The sequence below is a fragment of the Corythoichthys intestinalis genome, chromosome 21, assembly GCF_030265065.1.
Source record: "Corythoichthys intestinalis isolate RoL2023-P3 chromosome 21, ASM3026506v1, whole genome shotgun sequence".
In the NCBI taxonomy this organism is placed as follows: Eukaryota; Metazoa; Chordata; class Actinopteri; order Syngnathiformes; family Syngnathidae; genus Corythoichthys; species Corythoichthys intestinalis.
In genome coordinates, this window is record NC_080415.1 from 21,048,427 (window position 1) to 21,071,682 (window position 23,256).

The 23,256-nt window shown below is 37.2% G+C and overlaps 1 protein-coding gene across 9 annotated transcripts in view; it reads left to right on the forward strand.

Annotated features, from left to right (window-relative positions):
- kcnc3b (potassium voltage-gated channel, Shaw-related subfamily, member 3b) overlaps positions 1-21,823 on the forward strand; it is an 86,372-nt gene extending 64,549 nt beyond the window's left edge. For 2 of the 9 annotated variants that reach the window (XM_057825578.1, XM_057825579.1), the window contains one exon: positions 3,176-7,790. In XM_057825578.1, coding sequence (XP_057681561.1) covers positions 3,176-3,315 — 140 coding nt within the window. In that variant the 3' untranslated portion in view covers positions 3,316-7,790. The other 7 variants (XM_057825580.1, XM_057825582.1, XM_057825581.1 and 4 more) reach the window with 7 other exon arrangements.
- The last annotated feature ends 1,433 nt before the right edge of the window (positions 21,824-23,256 follow it).

Below are 23,256 nucleotides of genomic sequence, written 5' to 3' on the forward strand. Positions count from 1 at the left end.
ACTGACGCAAACATGTTGTGTACACATTGAGTAAACATTTAGAAAGGAGAGCACACATTAAGTGGAAGATATTTGACTCCAATCACATACACATGCACACTCAGCTTTTGTGCTCTGCTCTTGTTTGTTAGCGCCTCTTTTACATCCATGTTGTCTGTGTGCCATCACTGCTTGGTTTGCTTACTTCTGTCTGACCTCGAAAGTTTCTGTGCGTCTCCTTGATTTGATTGCTTCGTTTCTGGTTTGACTTGCTTCATCTTTCCATGGTGTCCGTACGTTTGTTTGTGTGTACCGTGGCATCCATCCATGCTCATAAACAGTCTTTCTCTGTCTTTTGGACTCAGACAGTTGACCATGCATTAATTTATCTTCTCGTCACTTCTTTTTCTCTCTCTCTCTCCTGACTCCTCTTTTTGTTCATCTTATTTTTGCCCTTTATTTTGTCATTTTACCGAACCTTAACCCGCCCCCCCCCTCATTTCCCTTCCTCCGTCCTTTCCCCTGGATAAATCCATGGCCCCATATTCCATCCCCTTTCCTCCTTTGTGCCCCATCAAACCCCACCCAAACCTTCCCCGCCCTTTTAATTTTGACCATCATATGCATCATCTTTGTGCTCATGACAACCTAACACCTTCATTCATCCATCCACTCACCACTCATTGCAATCAAACCACCGCTGCCGCCAACCTGCACCCAAACACTCCTTCACACTCCCTCCAAACTTTTCAACACCCCCCTTGTTGACAACAAACTAGAGGCAGCAGCCCTGGCACCCAGCCCAGACTCCCCTCTGACTGAGGATTGGTATAAGATGGAAGGGTCTCTGTTACAGCAGGACCTCAATGCAAACTCCACCTCCTCCTGGATCAAACCATAGACCAGAGGTAACAATGCAAGATAAGACAAATCAATCAAATAATAACAATAGTCAAAAGAGCCCTAGCAACAGGTTTGGCTTCAAGTGTCCATTCAACTCCATTTGGCTCTCCATCATGTAGCATGCTAATGCATTTTTGTATATCAACTGCAGCAGCAGCAGCACAGCACCACCTGAACACAAAATGCACACTTGCAATTACACACACACACACTAGCTTTGTCCGTGTAGTCCCTCGTCATGAGACGCCCCCCAATTCGTGTCTTCAAATGTGCTGGCTCTTGAGCTGGGGTTACGGCGCACTCACAGAAATGATTTGGCTTGAATTCTTCACCAAATGGTACCTGACCTCAGCCCAATCTCATAGCCGGTTTGCTGTTTGCTCTTTGTAAACTGCAGCAATACAGTACACCATTTGTTTGTTTGTTCCTTTCTTTCTTTTTTTGTAACATAATACAACACAGCTTTGTGATCATGTGTGTGTCCTCGTGGAAACTTTCAAATATGAATACACTAGTCGTGAATGGGCGTAGTTGAAGGGGGTGGGGCATTGTACTCGCATTTTTTTGACTGTTGTAAATAGTTTGGCAGTGAACTTGAGTCAAAACATAGCAGCTGACGTCAATGAATGTTGTTTGGCTTAAAACACAAAGTGTTCTTTCATGGATGATTAGGTAAAAAAATATTTGTATGTGGAAAATCAGTAAATTTAAAGACAAAATGCTTCAAACTTTTCAAATCTTTTGCTTATTGGTCAAATTGTCCAATACGCTTTTAGGCAAGAGCCATAGATTCATAGATTCTCCAGTGGTACCTTGACTTAGAATAGCTAACTAGAAATGATAGCCATAAAAAAATAAATAACATACGCACATGTGAAGTGACCAATATTAACAATTAGTGAAAAATTTACCAAAGGTTTCAGATGGTCACGATATACAGGTAGTCCCCGGATTAGGACGTAACCAATTTACGTGACCTTACGGCGATGAATTCTCATGTGGTCTCCGGTGGTTTTTTTATCTTTTAAAAAATTTTTTTTTTTTTTTTACTTTATTTTATTAATATGACGTGTTCTGTCCTCACCAAACATGAAGTTGTTCAGCTTGACAGACAGCAAACAAGGTTATTGTGTTTTTTGAAGCTTTTTACTTCTTTCACTTTTGACAATGTGTAAAGGTGTAACACACATATGTACAATTCGTGTTCAACAGTCCAGCTAGTTTGATCAATATGTAAAGTAGTGTATATGTTTAATAGATTAAATTAGCCTAGTTTGCCTAACAATAGTCCGCTAGGTTAAATGCTAACATATTTACAATTCTCATAGGCTAGCAAATCGCTCACACATAATTCTGAAAACTATAGCTCTAAACGTAATTACAAATGCATACACTAACATTTATTAGCTGAAACAACTTACCGCCTTATGTGGGCTAACGAGTCTGCTCCTAAGTCAACACAAGGCAAAAGTCCAGTTGGACCCAACGCTGCCACCAGAGGGCAGTGTATCCTTCATCATTAAGCATAATACAATTCAGCACAGTGCTTTCAAACAAAGCAGTTGGATAGTTATTTTGAGATTTAGGGGGCATTTAGGGGTACCTAAATGGTTAATTCAGTCAGCCGCAGAAATTCGGGTTACGTCGCCAGCGTAGAAAGGAACTCGTTTGTAACTCGGGGACTACCTGTGTTCTTTCATCCTCTGTGGAAAAATAACAAATATTATTGCAGCTTACTTTGTTTATCTAATCTAAAACTTCCCCAGTATTACAAAGCCTGGTGGCCAACGAACGCAGAACAACAGGAGCTCAACAAATATGTTGTATTTTGCTAAAGAGGGAGGTAGAAACAAATGAATGACATATACATTCATTCATACCACTGTCTTAAATTACAAGCAAGGTCACTGAAATAATTAGCTCACAAGTCAAGGGACCACTGTGTAGTACAGATATTTTGTAATTATTCTTGCCATTGGAATCATAATTATCTTGATACTTCTGTTTTACGTTCATTGTATTTTGACTCAAACGCAGTTTGATTATTTAGTTCTCTAGCTACTACAGACAGTCAGTTGAAGATAAATTGCTCCCAAAAGTTGGTTTACAGCTAAAAGTGCCCCCCTCCCCCGTTTCTACTTTTGACCTTTACGACCCTGTCGTGCAATAGAGTACAAACTCCAAACTGTGTAGAATAAAAGGCAACACACACTTGACGAAACGGGAAAAAGCGTTTCACTTAGTTGTCATCTGACGTGCCTCTGTTGTTGTTGTTGTTGTCTCTCCCCTTCAGGTTGTGTCATATCACGCGTGTGTATGTGGGCTCTTTCATTCCTACACGTTACACACACTGTCTCAACGCCGTCTGAGTGTCGTGTTGGTGTTGTCGTGCGTGGCTTACTTTTGGTTCTTACTCCTTTTTTCCCCCCCTGACAATGTGTTTAGCGTTGTGACTCCTTCGCCCCACGGGCCTCAGCCTTGGGAAAAGAAAACATTGCAACTCAGCAATACATATTTGTGCCTTGAAAAACAACTTATTTGTGCACACGAATGCAAATTTCAGTGTAAAAATGTTTTTGTTTCTAAGAAATGTGCACACTAACTAACAAGAACATAGAGACACAAGTACTGGGACACTCAGCAATTACAAATATGTGCAATAGTCTGAGGACACCAGACTTTTTTTTTTGTTTTGACTACTTTTTTACTTTAACAACAAATTTACACCTACTGTATGTACGTGTACAGTAATAGAAACGTACAACTTTCTGAATGTAGACTAGAGACATACCACTTTTACAGTTGAATAAAAAGTCAAGATTAGGATTTTTGAAATTGTGGCACTATTGACTCCATTTGCTTAAAAGAATTAAGAGGTTTGTCCAAAGACTTTTGTCCATCTAAGTGCATCATTTTATTCCAAAGTGTAATTTCTCAAGGCCCAAGGTCACTGTGGTAAAGGGGAGACATTAAGGTCAAAGGGATAGTACTTCTGGAAACGACACCGTGCTGACGGCAAACTAAACACACTCAATGCAAGGAACTAAGCTTTGTGCTTTATGACCTTCATCAATCAGGTTCTCTCTGTCATCATCATCATCATATAAAAGATCGAACACGGTGTCGTTGGCGCTTAGTGCTTCGGAAATACTATTCCCAAGACCGTGCGACTGGGCTTTCAGTGCCAAGTGTAGCCCAAAGCTTCATAACTCTTTGCTCCCTGTGCTGCCAGGTTGAAAGAAATGCAATGAAATACAGCTTAAAGCTCCACTTGGTAACTGAAAGACTTTGCACATACAGTCCAAAATATAAAAGCGGGCAGGTTGAATTAAAAAGTGGCAACAAGGTAAGCTGAAGGTCTAAGACAAGACTACACTTTTGGTGGATCCTCATGTAAAAAACAAAATATGCGCCTTTAAATCCCTCTTTAAAGCAAATCAGGATTCAGAAACAGAAAATTATTACGAATAGTATAATGCCTCCAAGTTTTTTAATGCCAAACTTACAGTCGTTAATGTTTAGCGTCATGCTTTGCCTTTTGCCTTTCATGGCAATAATGCTAACACATTATAGGAAACACTGAAATTACACACTAGAAATTAGCACATACACAAAAAAGTACAAACATTTTTTAAAAAATCAAAGAAGCAATTTTCCTGTTTTTAAAGAGGGATTCTTAGTTATTCTTGTGTGCTGCAGGTATGATTTTTTACCCCCCTCTAGATAAACGCTTTAGGTGTCTTTGCCAAGTTCTTTTGGAAAGCTTTACATGTTCCTTCAATTTTGATTGTGGGCCATCTGGCTTCCTGTGCTTTCAATGCAAAATATGCATGGCTAATTTAGACGGTTACACTTGTGGCTACTGGGGACCTTCAACAACAATGACCTCCATCTTGTTAATACTCTTTGTGTAGTTTTATTGAATGTTTTTCTTTCTTTTTTTCAATTTGCGTAGTTGTTTGTCACTTTGTTGTTTTTTTTAAACTGTGTTTCTTGTGTGGTGTTTTATTTTATTGTTTTTGGTTTTGTTTACTGCATATTTTTATAGGGCTAAGTTATAATTTAAAAAAAAAAAAAAAAAAGATGGTGGCATTCACTTTGTGGTTGAACTCATGAGTTTTGTGCAGTACAGTTTTGTTGACCGTCTGTTCTGTTTGAGTTTAACATCATTTTCCAAAAATAAATCAAACAAATATGGCAGGGAAAAAAAACTTTTTACCAACAAATTTAGAATAATCCTGTTTCGCGCTGTTTTAAAGAACGCCACTTTGATGTGTTCTATATTATGTCTATTTTTAACAGCTAGCCAGCCAGTACTACATATCTCATTGAATATTGATAGATTTTATAGTTGTTTTCCTTAAGACATGTTGTTATTGGTCTCTGTAGTATCAGCTCATGTTAAAATATTAATCACGGCTGGCTTCTAATGCGAGTCATTCAAACAGTATCCAACCAAATACAGTATTTCTTTGTAGAGTGTTATGAAAAATTATCTGAACCTCTTGGAATTTCCCACATTTCTGCATAAAATGAGCATCAAATGTGATTTGATCTTTGTCAAAATCACACAGATGAAAAAACAGTGTCTGCTTTAACTAAAACCACCCAAACATTTATAAGTTTCATATTTAGAAAATAAATTTTCATGCAAACAATGACAGAAGGGGGGAAAATAAGTAAGTGGACCATAACATATTATATTTTGTGCCCCCCCCCCTCCCGCTTCCTGTAGCTGCAGATAAGTCTGGCACATCGATCAGGAGTAATCTTGGCCCATTCATCTCTACAAAACTGCTGTAGTTCAGTCAGATTCCTGGGATGTCTGGCACGAATCGCTGTCTTTAGGTCATGCCACAGCATCTCAATGGGGTTTAAGTAAGGACTTTCAATCGGCCACTCCAGAAAGTGTATTTTGTTCTTCTGAAACCATTCTGAAGTTGATGTACTTCTGTGTTTTGGATTATTGTCTTGTTGCAGCATGCATCCTCTTTTTAGCTTCAACTGTCTGACAGACAGCCTTGGGTTTTCCTGCTAAACATCCTGATTAACCTTTGAATTCATTTTTCAATTAATGATTGCAAGTGGTCCAGGTCCAGAGGTAGCAAAACAGCCCCAAATCATGATGCTCCCTCCATCAAGCTTCCGAGTTGGGATGAGGTGTTGATATTGGTGAGATGGTCCATTTTTCTCCACACGTGACGTTGTGTGGTACTCCCAAACAGTTCAACTTTGGGTTCATCAGTCCACAAAATATTTTGCCAAAACTTCTGTGGAGTGTCTAAGTGCCTTTTTGCAAACATTAAATGAGCAACATTTTTTTTTTTTTTTTTTTAAAGAAAGCATTGGCTTCCTCAGTGGAGTCCTCCCATGAATACCATTGTTGACCATAGTTTTACATACAGTTGATGTGTGCACAGAGATATTGGACTGTGCCAGTGATTTCAGTAAGTTTTTAGCAGACACTCTGGGGTTCTTTTTTACCTCCCTGAGTATTCTGCGGTGAACTCTTGGCGTCATCTTTAGTGGACGGCCACTCCTTGGGAGGGAAGCAACAGTGCCAAACTCTCTCCGTTTGTAGACAACTTCTCTGACTGTCAATTCATGAACATCCAGACTTTTAGAGATGGTTCTATGGTTTAGAGACGGTATGGTTTAGAGATAGTCCTTTCCCAGCTTTATAAAAATCAACAATCCTTGATTGCCGGTCTTCAGACGGCTCTTTTGACCGAGCCATGAAGCACATCAGACAACGCTTCTCATCAAGACAATTCTTACCAGGTGTGTGTTTTATAGTGGGCAGGACAGCTTTAAACTACTCATCAGTGATTGGGCACACACCTGACTTAAATTGTTTGGTAAAAATTGGTTTCAATTGCTCTTTAAGTCTCCATAGGCTGAGGGTTCACACTTATTTTTCCCCTTCTGTCATTGTTTGCATGCTATCTTCATTAAAGTATGAAAACCTATAAATGTTTGGGTAGTTTTGGTTAAAGCAGACACTGTTTTTACATCTGTGTGATTTTGAAAGCAGTCAGATCACATTTGATGGTGTTTTATGCAGAAATGTGAGAAATTCCAAAAGGTTCAGAGACTTTTTCATACCACTGTATGCGATATATATTTCAACGTGGTAACACTTGTCTCCATTGTCATATCACCTCATCATGATTTACTGCAAATATTACTTTTTCTGAGCCAGATTTATTTTAGTTTTAGTACAATTACAAATAAACCAAGTATGGTATATCAATAAGACTTACTGATCTTCAATCTGTCAGTGAATCAGCACAATTCTGTGAAAATAATGATCTCAGGTTTCATTAACCCTGTTAAAATAAAACACATTTGATAGATATTGTTGTATATGCTTACATCTGAGGTTGTAATTTAAACCTATTGGTCGATTTACTACATAAAGTACCTTTCAATCTAAAACTTTGCAATACAATTTTCCCCATCAACCATAACCCTATAATAACATCCAATATGACCTTCGTGGCAGTCACCAGAAAGACGCTTTGTCAGCACAGTATTGAATTGCAGATGAGGTGTACCTAATAAAGCGGTCACATTTCCTGCTCTGGATTACGCCTGACGATCGCGAATGTGGTCACGAACAGATCAATCGTTTTAATTAAGGGTAACAGGAGTCGCAGCATCTTTAGCGGGCAATTGATCCCGGGCCCTCACTAACGTTTACTAATAGTCATCTGAAGCCTTAGATGTATTCATAATGTACATGTATAGAGAGTAAATTAGATTTAGCTGTTTTTGCTTCAGAGTTGCTATTTTGCTTAAGAGTCTGGTCAGATTATTTGCAGTGTTTTCCTCTCTTTTGTTCCTCTTTGTGCTTCCTTCTCCATCAGCTTCACCTTCCGCGATTAACGCTCATTCTCCCATCCCATCTCCAGGCCGCCAATGCAGTGCAAGTGTATCTTAAAGTCTGACTGTAGGTAGGTATACATATTCGCCTTCTAAGTGTAAAGTGCAGTGTGACTGTGGGTTGAGTCGTTTGTCATCATTAAGCCACATGCGACTATTTCCCCTGATAAAGAAACCAAACGTACCAAAGTGTTGATGTTTGTTTTGTAAAAGCACTCGTTACCATGGTGATGAGTGACTTCTACAGACTGCAGTGGCTGAGATACACAATGAGCACCTTTTGTTTTTCTTATGGTCACTAAACAATGCTTTTATACATACATAAAACATACAGAAGGACCAGATTTCAGTCCTGATACAAACTGGGCAACAGGCAATACTCAATGATGTAATACTGTAAATATTTATGTATGTATATGTGAAAACACTCAACTTCATTCTTCATCTATTTCATCTTCCACTTTTGAATTTCATAAAACCAAACTTGACAAGTGTTTCAGATTAAAAAAAAAATCAGGAAACATACCGCAAAAGCATTTTTTTAAAACAACAATGCTCTTCAAGACATTAAATTTTGGGGTTTATGTTTTTTTGGGGGGCGTATTTGTTTACCTTATCATTGAAATAAAAAAATAAAGCACTGCTATATTCTATTTTAAAACCGACAACTTGTTCACCATTTTAGCTGAGACATTAAAAGTATTTTTCAAACTTTACTAACTAAGCAATAAAACTTTAAAATAACTTTAATCTGCTGCGCACGCACAAAAAAACAAGGCACTACATAGAAAACTGAGAGCTTTTTTTTTTTTTTTTTTTTTAAATATGACCATGTGCCCCTTTCGTCTCTACTTTTGGGTTCCACGCGGTTCCTAAAATCTTCCTGAAACGGCTTTTATTTATTTATTTACAAATGTTCAGCCCTAGAAAATGCATCATCAATATTTTACTGAGTTGCCATTCGACTAATGTGCTCCAGGGCACACAAAAAACAGGAAAAGTGGGCTTTTATGTATGGTTGGGTCAAGCGAAGCATCATTGAAGGGTTAGTGCTGAACCAGTGTTTGTTTTTGTCATGTAGTGCGACAAAAATGAACTTCTCTTACTTCGTTTTGGGTAAAAACTTCCTGTAGTTCACTTCTACAGTTGTTGTTATTGTTTTATTTTGTTTTTCAAATTAAGAAAATGCAGCATATTGTAATAAAAAATTGACTAAACTTCATCTGCTGAGGCACATTTCTTAGTGAAGATGAGGTTGGTTACTCATGATGTCACTTGACCGAACTTGTATTTTTTTTTTTTTGCAAACTCCACATTTGCATGCTTTCCTACACGATAAAGATACAGCGGGCAGGGACACAAGCCATTAAATTGGCCGTTGATAACCCCTAGAAGAAGATTTTGTCAGTAAATCAACAATCAAGTGTCATTTCCCACTGTAAAGAATAATTCACATATCAGGATATCTCGGGATCAGGAGGCGTTTAGAATTTTACTGCAATTTTGTAATGTGTTGACCATGTGAAGTTTACAGGATCCAAAAGCTTAATTTGGAAGGTAAAGAAAAAATAGTTTTATAAAATACATGCAGACTGATAAAGAAATTTTATACAAATGATAAACAATTGAAAAATATACAGTGGTACCCCTACTTACAAACGTCTCTCCGTGCAGAATTTTCAGGTTAGGGCGCATCTCAACTGGAAAATATTGCCTATTGTTATGAAAGAAATTTCAGGATACGAAAGGCAAAAATACAGTATGGGCTGATATTCGCAGGTTCAAGAGTTGACTGAATGTAACATAATTACCGGTATAGCTGCTCTGCTATTGGCTATTGCCTAGCATCTCCCTGGCATCCAATTGGCTAAGACGGGCTTCTACTGTGTGTGTATCCCAGCATCCTCTTCATTTGCCCCTCATGTTCCAACAGCTTGTCGGGCTGCAGCTATCGCTTATTTTAGTAGTCGATTAATATATCAACTACCGTAATTTCCCGAATATAAGGCTGACCCGTGTATAATGCGCACCCCAAATTTACTTGTAAAATCTAGGGAAAATTATTGTACCCGTTTATAACGCGCACCCTAATTTTAGCACCAATAAATAGATGAACACAAGAAAACAGAGCTCGTGTACAGATACAGAAAATGTCATTTTACTGATTGCTGAAACACAGCACAAGCTTAGCACATTGGTAGTTCAAAACATTACCATAAACTGACAATATTTACGGTAATAATATGATTTGACAACTTCTCCAACTTAACAGAATCTAGGAGAAAACAAAACAGTTGGTACTTTTCTTTTACAGGCTGCTGTATAACTTGCTTGTTTCATCATGATGGATAAATGTTTCTTCCATGGATTGATACGGTAAAATAAAAGTGGGGACTGAAGTCGGAAAACAGAAAAAACGCATCGCTGTGGACTGTAACAAGAGGAACTATTGTTATTTGGGTTTGAGTTTCCTGAGGGACAGATATAGTTGACGGACACTGGAACTCTGTGTTGTGTTACGTTTGTTATGGTCCGAGTTGCCGAGTTGCAATAAATGTTGACTCAAGTGAGTTCAAGAAACTAAATTCTGTGCTTTATGAAGAGTGAAAAAAGCAGAATTTCATTCGACCAATCAGTGTGGTATTACCGAAACAAGTATTACTGAAACAAAATGGTGACGTAATGTACTGTAATGGTCGGCGACGGATCGCCGCATACGTTTTCTTCAACACAACATGGCTGTGTCAATAAAAAAAAAAATCTGTCTTTAGATATATATATTTCTGTCTCCGTCCATGTACTCGTGTATAATGCGCACCCATGATTTTACGAGTTGATTTTGGAAAAAAAAAAGTGTGCGAGATATTCGGGAAATTACAGTATTTATTTTTTTAGACATTGACACCTTTTTAAAATGATATCTCGATTCTTGCAGGAGCATATCGATAACCTTTTGGGATAAAAAGTTTCACGATATATCACCAATTCGATATTTTGTCACACCCCTAGTCTCTACTTAGAGAATTTTCAGTTTACAAAACTATTTCCAGAGCCAATTAATTTCGTAAGTAGAGGTACCATATTTACTGAAATTTTCATATCTGCACTGAAAAACTAAAACAGGGGTTGTCGTATGTGTGTCACATTTAAGTTAAAAACAAAAAACTGCTTACTTTAAATGTAAGTTTAAAAAAAATAAAAAGTTCTTAAAAATGCAAATGTAACCAAATACTCAAATACTTTGACATTTGATATCACTGTGTATTGGTGTGATCATAATTTTTTTTCCATGATAGGCTTCTTGTAAAATTTATATAACTGTAATGATTGATGAAAAGAATGATATATATATATATTTTTTTTTTTCTCAAAATTATGTCATTCAAATCAATACCTTAGCATCAATAAATGCCTTACTGCTGGCGTCCATTTAAAGGAAGGAGTGTAAATTCTATTAGAGAACATACAGTCGCAAAGTATACTGTATACACTGTACCTTGAAACTTCATGTGGTCAACTCCCATGAACTCATTCATATGAGGGTGTTTTCTCCTGTCCGGGCTCAGTGTTGTCTAAAGCACTTGTGCAAATGAGGAACGCAAAGACAGGTGCTTTATTCAATGAGCTTTTAAAGCTGTAAGCTATTTAAACTGTATGTTTTTTGGAAAGAAAAAACAAAAACAAAGACATATCATAACTCGCATTTTCTTGTTTTGTCTTGTCTGTCTTGTCTGTGTGTGTCTTTCTGTCCTTTTGTATGTCTTTAATTTCATGACATTTTGAATGGACTGTCTTCCTTTTGCTGACATGCTTCTTTTCATTTTCTTTTTATGTTGAAATCCTGTGTGGAAACCACTGACAATTGGGTAACACTATTCAAATGTTTAATTATGATTTTTTTTTTTTTTTTTGCTGCATTAAAATCAATATCGTAAAATAGCTACAAGCTACGAGAAATCTCGCAGTCTGACGAACGTAACGGGGATGTCTGGCTCATCTCTTCGGCTAGCTCCTGTCACGAGCCCACCTTTCGAAAGCTACGAGGCACCGGGCCCGTTGCGCCGTTGTCGTTCCCCTATCCCCTCCATTTTGTAGCGGGAAGGCCGCACAAGATGGGATGCTAAAAGATGCGTTAAAATCTCCGTTGGCGCTGCGCACCCTCAAAACTGATAGCAATAAGATCACGTGAACTTGAATGTAGACAAAATGACCTCGTCTTGTGAATCTCATGGTTTATGATGCATGCGTCAGGTTAGAAAATAGGTTTAAAAAAAGAAACTTTAAAGGATAAGTTCTGTTTAATTATTAGACTAAATGTAAACGCATTGTTTAGCAATGGAATTGTAATACAGCTTCAGAAAAGATTCACTTTTACTGTTGTTCACTGACATCTCTTATGACCAAATCTATAATAGCAGAGAACACCCATGACACAGAAATAACGTAGATATAAGGCCAGTGTTTCCTAACATTACATTGAACTAATGACTGAAACAAGCAAAGAAAAAAAATCACGCTAAATGGATACAGAAGTAACTGAACCATGCAAGCGTAGAATTATGAGTGCACTTCAGAAGAACATTTAATTGTTCTGCCAATCACCATATTGGGAATCTCTGCATTGGATTTCCGATCAATACATTTTTACATTCGCTACATTTGTAGATAATAGTGTTTAAATGTTTTTATATTTTCTGTTTTTTCTCAATACATTTTGGGTTTCAGGATGGCACACATATGGTATATCAGTGGAACAAAACTCAACATAAAATCAACTACTACAGTCATGTGAAAAAGTTAGGACACTCCATTAAATATCCAGTTCTTAATTAAGAAATGTTCACATATCAACATCTGATCTTGTTTTTCTTATCTCTGGAAAAGAAAGTGATTTAATTGCAGGTAAACAACATTTAATTGCAGGTAAACAACAAAAAATAACATTGTTTTACTCATTAAATCAAATATATCTCCAAACATGCATATTCTAACTGAGGAAAAGGTTGGGACACCCTACCACCTAATAGCTCGTGTCACCCCCTTGCCTGAAATAATTTCAGAGAGACACTTTTTGTAGCCATCTAGCAGTCTTTGACATCCGTCTGAAGAAAGTTTGCCCCACTCCTCAATGCAGAATACTGTCAACAGTGAGATGTTTGAGGGGTTTCTTGCATGTTATGTCTGTTTCAAGTGACCCCACAGCATCTCAATGGGATTAAGATCCGGGCTTTGACTCAGCCATTCCAGGACTCTCCATTTCTTCCTTCTTAGATCCTTGGTTGATATACTGGTATGTTTTGGATAATTGTCATGTTGCAGGGTCCAGTTTCGCTTCAGCTTAAATTTTTTCACCGATGATCTCACATGTTCCTCAAGCCCCCTCTGATACACGATAAAATTCATTGTGGATTCGATGATGGTGAGCTGGCCAGGTCCTGCTGTAGCAAAGCATCCCCAAACCAAGACACTTCCACCTCCATGCTTCATAGTTGGTTTGAGGTTTTTTCCTGGAATGCTGTATTGGGTTTACGCCAACCATGTCCTCTGTTCTGTTGTCCAAATAATTCAATTTTAGATTCATCTGTCCAAAGAACATTATTCCAGAAGTCCTTGTCTTTGTCTACATTCACTCTGGCAAACTTCAGTCAGGCCTTTATGTTCTTCTTGGAGAGCAAAGGTTTCCTCCTTGCACACCTCCCATGAATGTTAAATTTTGTGAAGTCTCTTTTCTGGTTGTAAAGGCATGCACTTTCACATCAACAGTAGGAAGCCTGTTATAGGTACCGTGGTGACATTTTGGGGTTTTTGGAGAATTCTTTTAGCATCTTGCGCTCTGCTCTCAGGGTGAACTTGCTTGGATGGCCAGACCCGGGAATCTTGGCAGTTGTTTTGAATGTCCTCCACTTGTAGACTATTTTCCGGACAGTGGAATGACTGATTTTATATTCTTTTAAGATCTTTTGAAATCCATTACCAGACTCATAAGCATCTACAATCTTCCTCTGGAGGCCTCAGACAGCTCCTTTGATCTGTTTTCTCTCATTTCAACTGTCAGTCACTGTTGAAAGTATTCTGTGTTGAGGAGTGGGGCAAACTTTACACCGATGTCAAAGACTGGTAGATGGCTACAAAAAGTGTCTCACTGAAGTTATTTCAGCCAAAGGGGGTAATACTAGCTATAAGGTGGTAGGGTGTCCCAACGTTTTCCTCAGTTAGAATATGCATGTTTGTTGATATATTTGGTTTAATGAGTGAAACAATGTTAGTTTTTGTTGTTTACCTGCAATTAAATCACTTTCTTTTCCAGAGATATAGAAAAACAAGATCAGACAAAAAATATATGAACATTTCTTAATAAAGAACTGAATATTTAATAGGGTGTCCTAATTTTTTTCACATGACTTTATTTAAAAATGTGAAACAATAGGATAATTGTTAATCTAAAATGAAAACAACAAGTATTCATAAAAAGTACAACACATTGTTATTTCATAGGATTTTACAAAAGCAACAATACAATATATTGCGGCAAACTGGACTTTGCTAACTTTTTATGTAAGAATCACTAAAAAGTTCCACAACTATTTGAATTACTTTACCTTGTAACTATGTCAACTTTTCAAATAAAATCTTACATTAATCTTTAAAATCTCTCCGAAAGAAAGTGCAATAAATAAATAATTACGTGTTAATCATTATATAATGAATGTATTAATTCATTCAGGTTTATTTACTGTCAAATCATTGACTCCTATACATATGCAAGAAATGTGCAATATTCTTTCATTTGTAAATGTCTTTTTTTCCTCCCTCATTTAAAAAAAATGCACAGAATTATAAATCAGTGTTATTAGTAAAAAGAAATGAGCCTATTGTCTCTTATGTCCTCTCTTTGTCTTTTTAATGTGATAAAATTGAAATATTTTTCAAACATTCTATTTTTCACTATACTTCTTCGATGCCCCTTCCATTTAGAGTGACACATAATTTCTTTATTTCTTCTGATTTTAAAAAAGAAAAACAGAAAAGATAAATCACTGTGCTTCCAAAATAAAAGTTGAAAATCTTAGAGCCATTTCGACTATTAGAAGTATTGCATGCCTGACTTTGTCTGATTACTGAAGGATCGTGCATACTGTATGTACAAGTTTTAGTTCTGGATTCAATCATTGTGGATAAAAAAAAAATAAAAAAAAATTAGCTCCTTTGTGCAGTTCAAGCATGATCCGCTCCTTGATGTATCGCACACTAAAAGGAAGGGAATTCTGGGAAAATAAGTTTGCAATTTGATTGAAGTTGCAGAAAAAACAGCAATGTACTCTACTAATGGGCACTAAGGGTCCATGCTTCAATGCCCTTGTTAGTCCAGTACATAATACTCACTTGCTCTCAGTGGATAAAAGCCTCTGTAAACATTCTAGCACACAAACACTCCTTTTTCCACAATGTGGATGTGACAAAGTTGTTCGTGGGTTTTTTGGGTGGAAATGTTTGTGTTACAGCCAAAAGAAATGTCCCTGTGTCTTTTACTGTGTATGTACTGATTTTTTTTTTGTTTTTTTTTAAGGAGACTGTTTGAATTTGCATTGTCTTGAATTGAGTTGGGAATATGATCAAACACAACAGACAGTAAGTGCCTCTATGAGGCCCCTGGAGTCTCTGATTTAAATTTAAGAGTTTATTCAAATTAGCTAGATTTAACTAGCTATATATACAGTACTTTCAAAGTGATGCTTCACACACTGGTAGGTAGTATTCAACATGTATTGTAAATATCTGTATCTACACTTGTGAAACATTAAAGTCATGTAAAATACAATTGATGAACGCATTTGTTTTGGAAAAGTGACTTTATACATCCTGAAAGTAATCTTCTCATTGATTTTATTAGGAAGTTGTACAAAAATACTACTCATGTGTGTGTTGTTTGCAAAGATGAAAACTTGTGTTGATGTAATGTTCATATATTGTTCAGTGCTTCATAAATGCGTATAAGAGACCTCCCACAATCATAAAGTTCTTCCGATAGTGGTTGTGGTGGTCCAATACATTTTTTAAGCACTAGAAATCTTGAACATTACATGTAACTGATTTGATGTGTTGTGTTTGGAGTAGACGATATCTTACTATAGCGTTGATTTAGTTCGAATACTGGAGAGACAATTATTTGCTGACACTTTGGCTTAAACTCACCGAGATAAAATACTGGCCAAACGTTTGGTCTCACTGATGTTAAATTTGTCTTCAAACTTAATCCTATACAGGTAGTCCCCGGATCACGAACGAGTTCCGTTCTTACGCTGCCGATGTAACCCGAATTTCTGTGTAAATTGGAATTAACACTTTCAGTTCCCCTAAATACCCCCTAAATTTCAAAATAACTATCCAGAAACATGTATTATACATCATTGTACTGTCCTCGCCAAGATGATGGAGCTAAATCCTCGCTAGACAGCGAGCTAAACAAAATTACGATGGGATACATCTGTGTGGTTTGCTGACTTTATTCCGCTGCTCATGACATCAACACATGCAGAATGTAACTAAAATAAAAATGAAATTAAATCGGTTTCATCTTCAATAACAGCAATTCAAATTTGCGTTTATAACTAGCTGCTGATACAGCAACAACAATCCACACAAACGATTAGCATCAGTTAGTGCCCGCACATCATCAAAAACAATCACATCAACTCGCTCCAAGTATTTGACTGCAATTGAAAACGCACAATAAACAGTACAAAAGATGTTATATACAGGTGTTGCCTCTGTGGACGCTTCACAAGCAACAAATGCGCACGCTGGCTTGCAGGCATTTTCTTCTCTCTCTCATTCGGCTGCGCGATTTCTTCATGAGAATAAATGCGCTCTTCCTCGTGTGTGTGCGTGCGTGCTCGTGCGCTGTTCTTCGTGTACGCAAATACTTTTTTCATCGTGTGTACATGCGCTCGTACTTGCGTGCCATTAGTACTACCTGCTCTACGCTTCCTGTGCCAAGATATAAGCATGCATCACAAAACAAAAGTCAACATTATTTAAAAAAAAAACACAACAAAACAAAAAAAACTGGCGTCGTAAAATCAAAATCACGTAAGTTGGGTATGTTGTAACCCAAGGACTACCTGCATTTTACATTATTACTTCACTCATACTGTTGATAGTTTCATGAAAACAGTGGTTAATAATATTTCATTTGGCATGTAGGGTACCAAATGGAAGTTTACTTTAGACATCTGCTTTACGGCAAGGCAGTGATAATATTGGATTTTAATCAGCTGATCAGCCAAGATATACAGTACATCAATAGGCAGAGTACAATTCATTGTTAAACACATATGGTAGCTCTTTTTGATTAGTTTTTAAAATATAATGAGTAGGGCTGTCAAACGATTAAATTTTTTAATCGAGTTAATCACAGCTTAAAAATTAATTACCGGTAATCGTAATTGCAATTCTAACCATATACTACATATACTACTATAAAATATGCCATATTTTTCCTGTAAATTATTGTTGGAATGGAAAGATAAGACACAAGACGGATATATACATTCAACATACTGTACATAAGTACTGTATTTGTTTATTAAGACAATAAATCAACAAGATGGCATTAACATTATTAACATTCTGTTAAAGCGATCCATGGATAGAAAGAGTTGTAGTTTTTAAAAGATAATGTTCGTCCAAGTTATAGAAATTGTATATTAAAACCCCTCTTAATGTTTTTGTTTTAATAAAATTTTTAAAATTTTCAATCAAAAAATAAACTAGTAGCTCGCCATTGTTGATGTCAATAATTGGTGCTGAAACCCATAAAATCAGTCGCACCCAAGCGCCAGCAGAGGGCGACAAAAAACACAAGCAACAAGTGTACATGACACTGTGCTGTCATTTTAATCTGTTTGAGAGGGGCATGTGCATTAAATGCGTCAAATATTTTAACGTGATTAATTTTAAAAAATTAATTACTGCCCGTTAACGCGATAATTTTGACAGCCCTAATAATGAGCAAAATTGAAATGAATTTACTTTTTTTAAGGTGTTCCTTAAAGAAATATTTTAAAGCAATTACTAACTGTGAAATATTGCAGTATTTTTTCTTTTACTACTTAAATACTGTATCTATAAGGTTTCGTGTTAGGATTAATATTTGGATAGTGGGCACTATAAAAAAATGTTTTGTTTTTCTGCTGTTTTTTCCCCAATATATTGTTTTGCATGCTGATTTTTCACGAAGACAACAACGGGAGAAGACACGGAAGCCAAGAGAAGAATGGCAAATAAACAAATGTATATATACTGTGTTGACATTTTATATAGGTTTATGGGAAAAAAGAATTATATGTAACATAATCAATTGTTTGTTTTGCATTAATATGTAAGAAGTATTTACCGTAATCCCCCTGTAAACAGAGCATGCCAATGAGAACAATCAAAACCTGTATGATACATATGACCAAATTTAACTTTCGTAATTAGTGCCAACTTTTACACAATACATTGTTTCAACAGGGCTGTTAATACTTCTGTCTTGGCAATTGGTGACATTTAATTATTATTATTTTTTACAACTATTAATGTTTTTAATGTGCTCATGAACATCACGTGTATTTGTGTATGTCCATCTGTCAAAAAAAAAAAAAAAGTTCACATATCACCTGAATGGAAATATCAGCACTTATACACCAACCTACCAACACCAACACACAAAGTTAAATAAGATTTGTATTGTAACATAATAGGAGCTGTCTTTACTTGTGTAGCTGAATAGAGGAAATTGTGTCACACAAATGGTATTGATTGTCACAGGTTTTTTGTTGTTGTTGTTGTTGTCCAAATCACAAAGCTTATATTTTGCTGTAGGGGGAGTTTTTGTCATAGTTTTTTTGTTAGTTTTGAAATTGTTGCACTTTATTCTCACAGTTAAACGGCAGTGTACACAGGTAATGCTAATCATTTCCCTACTTGATTGAAATGCAATTGGCGAATAAGACATTTAAAAAAAATAAATAAATAAAAAAAGCTCAAGTTATACCCTCGGTTGGTTTATAATAGTCAAAAACTGCTATAACCCAACCTGAAAATTTTGTTTCAAATTTCTGCTTTATAATGCTTGTTTGATTGTTAGCTGAGTGTGATTATTCATGACATTCTGTTCTTGTCTTCACAGTGTTAAGTTTCTAGCATTGGCCTTCTCTCTGTAACGAGGAGTCATAAAGCAGTTAACACATATTTGCGGCGGGAGCCACATAGGCGGCGAGCGTGACGTGGATGGACGTTTTAAAGGAGATCTTTGGGGTGACACGAGAGAAAAAGAGAGGGAGAGGCCACACGTTTAATCATGAATTCCGAAAATTCACACGGTCTGCTCCTGCTCACGTCGTTACCAAAGTAGCCTCTCGGAACTCCAACGACCACATTTTTTGACATCTGTCTGACAGACTTTTTTTGTTTTTTTTTCCTCCACCTGTTTTGGGCCAATTGACTGAGCATTGCACTGACACACTTTGTGAGGAAAAAATGGACTCCTGATGACACATTCCAGATGACATCCCTCCAAAAAACGTCACCTGCTCTGTACCATCAACATGTTTCCGGCACGAAAAAAGAACAAAAAAAAAAACCCTACTCGTCTTCACAAGGGACTGAATGAACAATGTAGCATCTCTCCTGACACTGTAGCATTCATTGGCTGGGAAACGACTTGACTTGACAGAAGAGAGAGGGATTTATGCAGTTTAGATGTCAAGGCCCTCTTGAGATCCTTTCCAGTGAAGAAGTAAAACACCCCGACAGTACATGAGAGACATAGGTCTTAACCTTCAAGGCATATTACATTCAAATGAATAACCCGCATTAAGTTCGAGTTTAGCACTTGCCTCTCAAACTTTGTCTTCCATTCACTTGTACCAAACACGATCGTATAAACGCTACCACGACTAAACGAAGCCCTTGTAGCATCCGCGTTCAAAGTGGTTTGACCTTTAGTCTGCCCTGACATCACAAGACTTTTTCTCTCATGTACTAAAAACGGGCAGGAGGGTCAGGGGGGTTGGGATCCTGCTGAATAACCTTCTGTGATGTCATCTAGATTAGCAGAAATTAGTCCACTTGGGGTTGAACTGCCACTCGCATCCGCTCCCTTTTAAGTGAAGCACATTGAAGCAAAATTAGAACTATTCTGGCTGGAGCAGAAAATAGACTCAAGGAGTCTGGAGCTACAGACGACTGCTTAAGTTATAATAAACAAAAAAGGAGAACGAACAGCCCCACCCCCCTCTCTCCACTCCCTGTCCCCTACGACAAGGACGCTTTTTACATCCCATATAACTGACCATTAGTAGTGAAGGATTAATTTGAAAGGGACCAATCAAATTAGTAAACCCCCAACTCACACAAAGGCCTACACTGCCAGCAAGGCACAAGAACCCCCAGTTGAATACTGCCCGAAACTTCTCTGCGGTACCTCTTGCTGCCAGCGGGCTGCTTCACTGGTGAGCCGATGTCACGACAGACGACGGCCCGGCGGGCGGAGCCATCGAGAAACCGAAGCGGACCAAGTATAAGAGCAAGTGTACAAAAAACAACACAAAAAAATACGAGAGAGCACAAATCTATATTTTGATAAAACAAATCTAGGTATTGCTTCGGAAGCTGGTCCAAGATGGAATGAGAGGAAAGCGGAGGACGGGGGGTGGTGGAAAATCAGATGAAAAATGTGAAAATCTGCCATGAAAAAACAAAGTATCCAGATGAAAAAATGACAAAGCGTGGCGGACAGGCCACATGCACTGAGTGGGGAGACAGAGCAAAGACATACTCATGCATCTAAGAGAACGGATGGACCCTGAGTTCAACAAAAGAGGGGCGGGAGGGGGAAAAAGATGATGCATTTTTGTAACTTTGTTTACCAGCATGACAACTTTGCATGACTGTCTTTTCTGCAAACCCTTAGCTGAAGACAAGGGTGCTAGAGATACAAAAACATATATATAAAATGAATTTAAAAAAATGTTATATGCAATTCATGTTAAAAAAAATTCTAATGAAAGAGAAGATATATTTTGTTTTGAAAAGTTTAAAAAAAAAATGTGAATAATGAAACGTATGTTTGCAAACGTACACCCTGAACTGTTTTGTTCGATGAAATCTCTCTGCTTCTACTGCCCTACTTTCCTCATTCCAGGGTTTTGCATCCGTACGAACTGTTTTAAACATGGTATATTTTCCTAACATCTCATCAATCATCGTCATCATATGAGACTTTGCCGACCGTAAGCTTGCGTGCAAAGTCGAACTGTTTGCACAACGACCGTAGCAGCAGCAGCAACAACTCAAAAACAGAAAATGCTCTCTGTACTTTGACTGCTTGAGTAACACTCATTTGCGTTATCATTTTTTCTTTGGCAATAATACGAGAAAAGTTGAGACATGATTGTAGCGGGGCAAACTGGACGGAGTAGCTGAGATTCGATTCCAAATTTCAGGCTCAGTTTTGTCCCTACTTGGCCGAAAGATAACGATGAATGTATATACAGTGGCAACCGTCGAGGTTACACAATTCGGGACACTGGTTGACCTCTTTTGCTTATTTGCTTTATGTTGAAAACAATCTTGCCAAAGGAAGTGTTAAAATTGGTCAAGATTTGGTTGATTAACTGGAAATGTTGCGGTTCATCTACCTTGGTAAAGTTATATCGCCATCACCTTTAGTGGTCATCTAGTGTAAAAATTAAACTAAACCCATCCTGCTTTGAATGGGAATCTGTATACGTAAAAAAACGTCAATTTATGTTTCGCTTCTTGTTGTCTGAAAAACCTTGTTGAGGTTGAGCCATGTTTTGGAAATTTATTTAAAACAATTTATATACAGTGATCTCTTATTTTTTGCGATTAATGGCGACCACAACCCGCTGCGATAAGTGAAAAACCGCGAAGTAGCAACAACACTTTTTTTTTTTGTTCAATGTATTCATATCTATCGTTGGAAAGAGATACACAAAAGTTTTTTTATTATTATTTTTTTTTTTACCTTTTTCCCCAAAGTTTTTACCTTTTTCCCCAAAGTATGATTTAAAAAAACTTTTATGTATGTATATGTATATATATATATATATATATATATATATATATATATATATATATATATATATATATATATTTTAATAAATGTTTTTCGCACTTTAAATGGAATAATTATAAGTTTTAAATATGTTACTGTCCCACAGAATTATTTTTAAACTAGAAATAGTAGACGCCCAATCCATTTAAAAAGAGTTAAAATAAAAAATGCTTGTCTTTGATAAATGCCTCATTGAGTGTCCACTCAAATCCGCTCCAACTGCTCACATACACAATGAGTTGTCACAGAAACTGTTTAACAAGTTAAACAACGATTGAAGCATGACGCGCTTTGAGGGTCGAGTCTCTGGCAAGATCAAACCAAAACCTTCTGTCAATCAATGTTTACTTTAATAGGCAACTCCAGTTCACTCTCTGGAGGGAAGAGGAGGGAGAGGGAGGCAGGGAGGGAGAGAGTGAGCATGAGACTGTGCTATCAGCTTGGGACAGCTCATCTGTATTTTTTTATTTTCAATTGAAAAAAAAAATCCGCGATGGACTGAGGGCGTGAAGTTTGAAGCGTGAAGTAGCGAGGGATCACTGTACACAAAAAGTCCTAGAAAAATTCCTTTGCTACTTTCTTAACTTAGGGCATATTCACACCTGCCCTGTAGAACAGGTGTTGTGACGAAAAATAGCCGCCCCGCGTGAAATGTCCCCCCCCAGACCGGAAAGCTTATTTATAACGCTTTATTGAGGTGAAAACATCAAATGTTTTCATGGACGCATTACAGTAATGGATTTGCGACTGTAAAATCAGTTTTAAATAAATAAATTAAACAAAATAGTAGTACTGTATTTTAGTAACAAATCGTGGACTGGGCCACATAAACATCTTTGAACAGAAATGTATTAGTCTACAGGTTTTCACGACCATATCCCAATGACAATCACACTGGTATGACATTTATTAGTTCAAGCAGAGTAAAATAATAAATATTCATGGCACAAGAAAATCGTTTCCATGTCCATCGATTGGTAAGAAAAAGCTGTTTGTACAAGTGACGTGTGGGCGCTCAATAATAAGATAAATAAACAAAATAAAATAAACGCTCAAATAATGCGTTATAAACAAGCGTTCCCGTCAGGTGGGACATTTCACGCGGGGCGGCTATTTTTCGGCACAACACCTGTTAACACCTGTCTGAGACCTCGCTGGTGAAGTGGTATCGGTTCGCTTCCACATGGACCATTGTGCGGTTCGCTAAAGGTGTGTAACTGACCACACCGTGGTCCGGACTATAGCTGAAATCACGTACCATTTTGCACGTAAACGTTTTCCGTAGCCAGGAAATGTTTGGTTAGCATCCCAGTCTGTGGTTAGCAGTACGTCGGTTAATATGAGTCGGGGTTTAACGTGGAGCA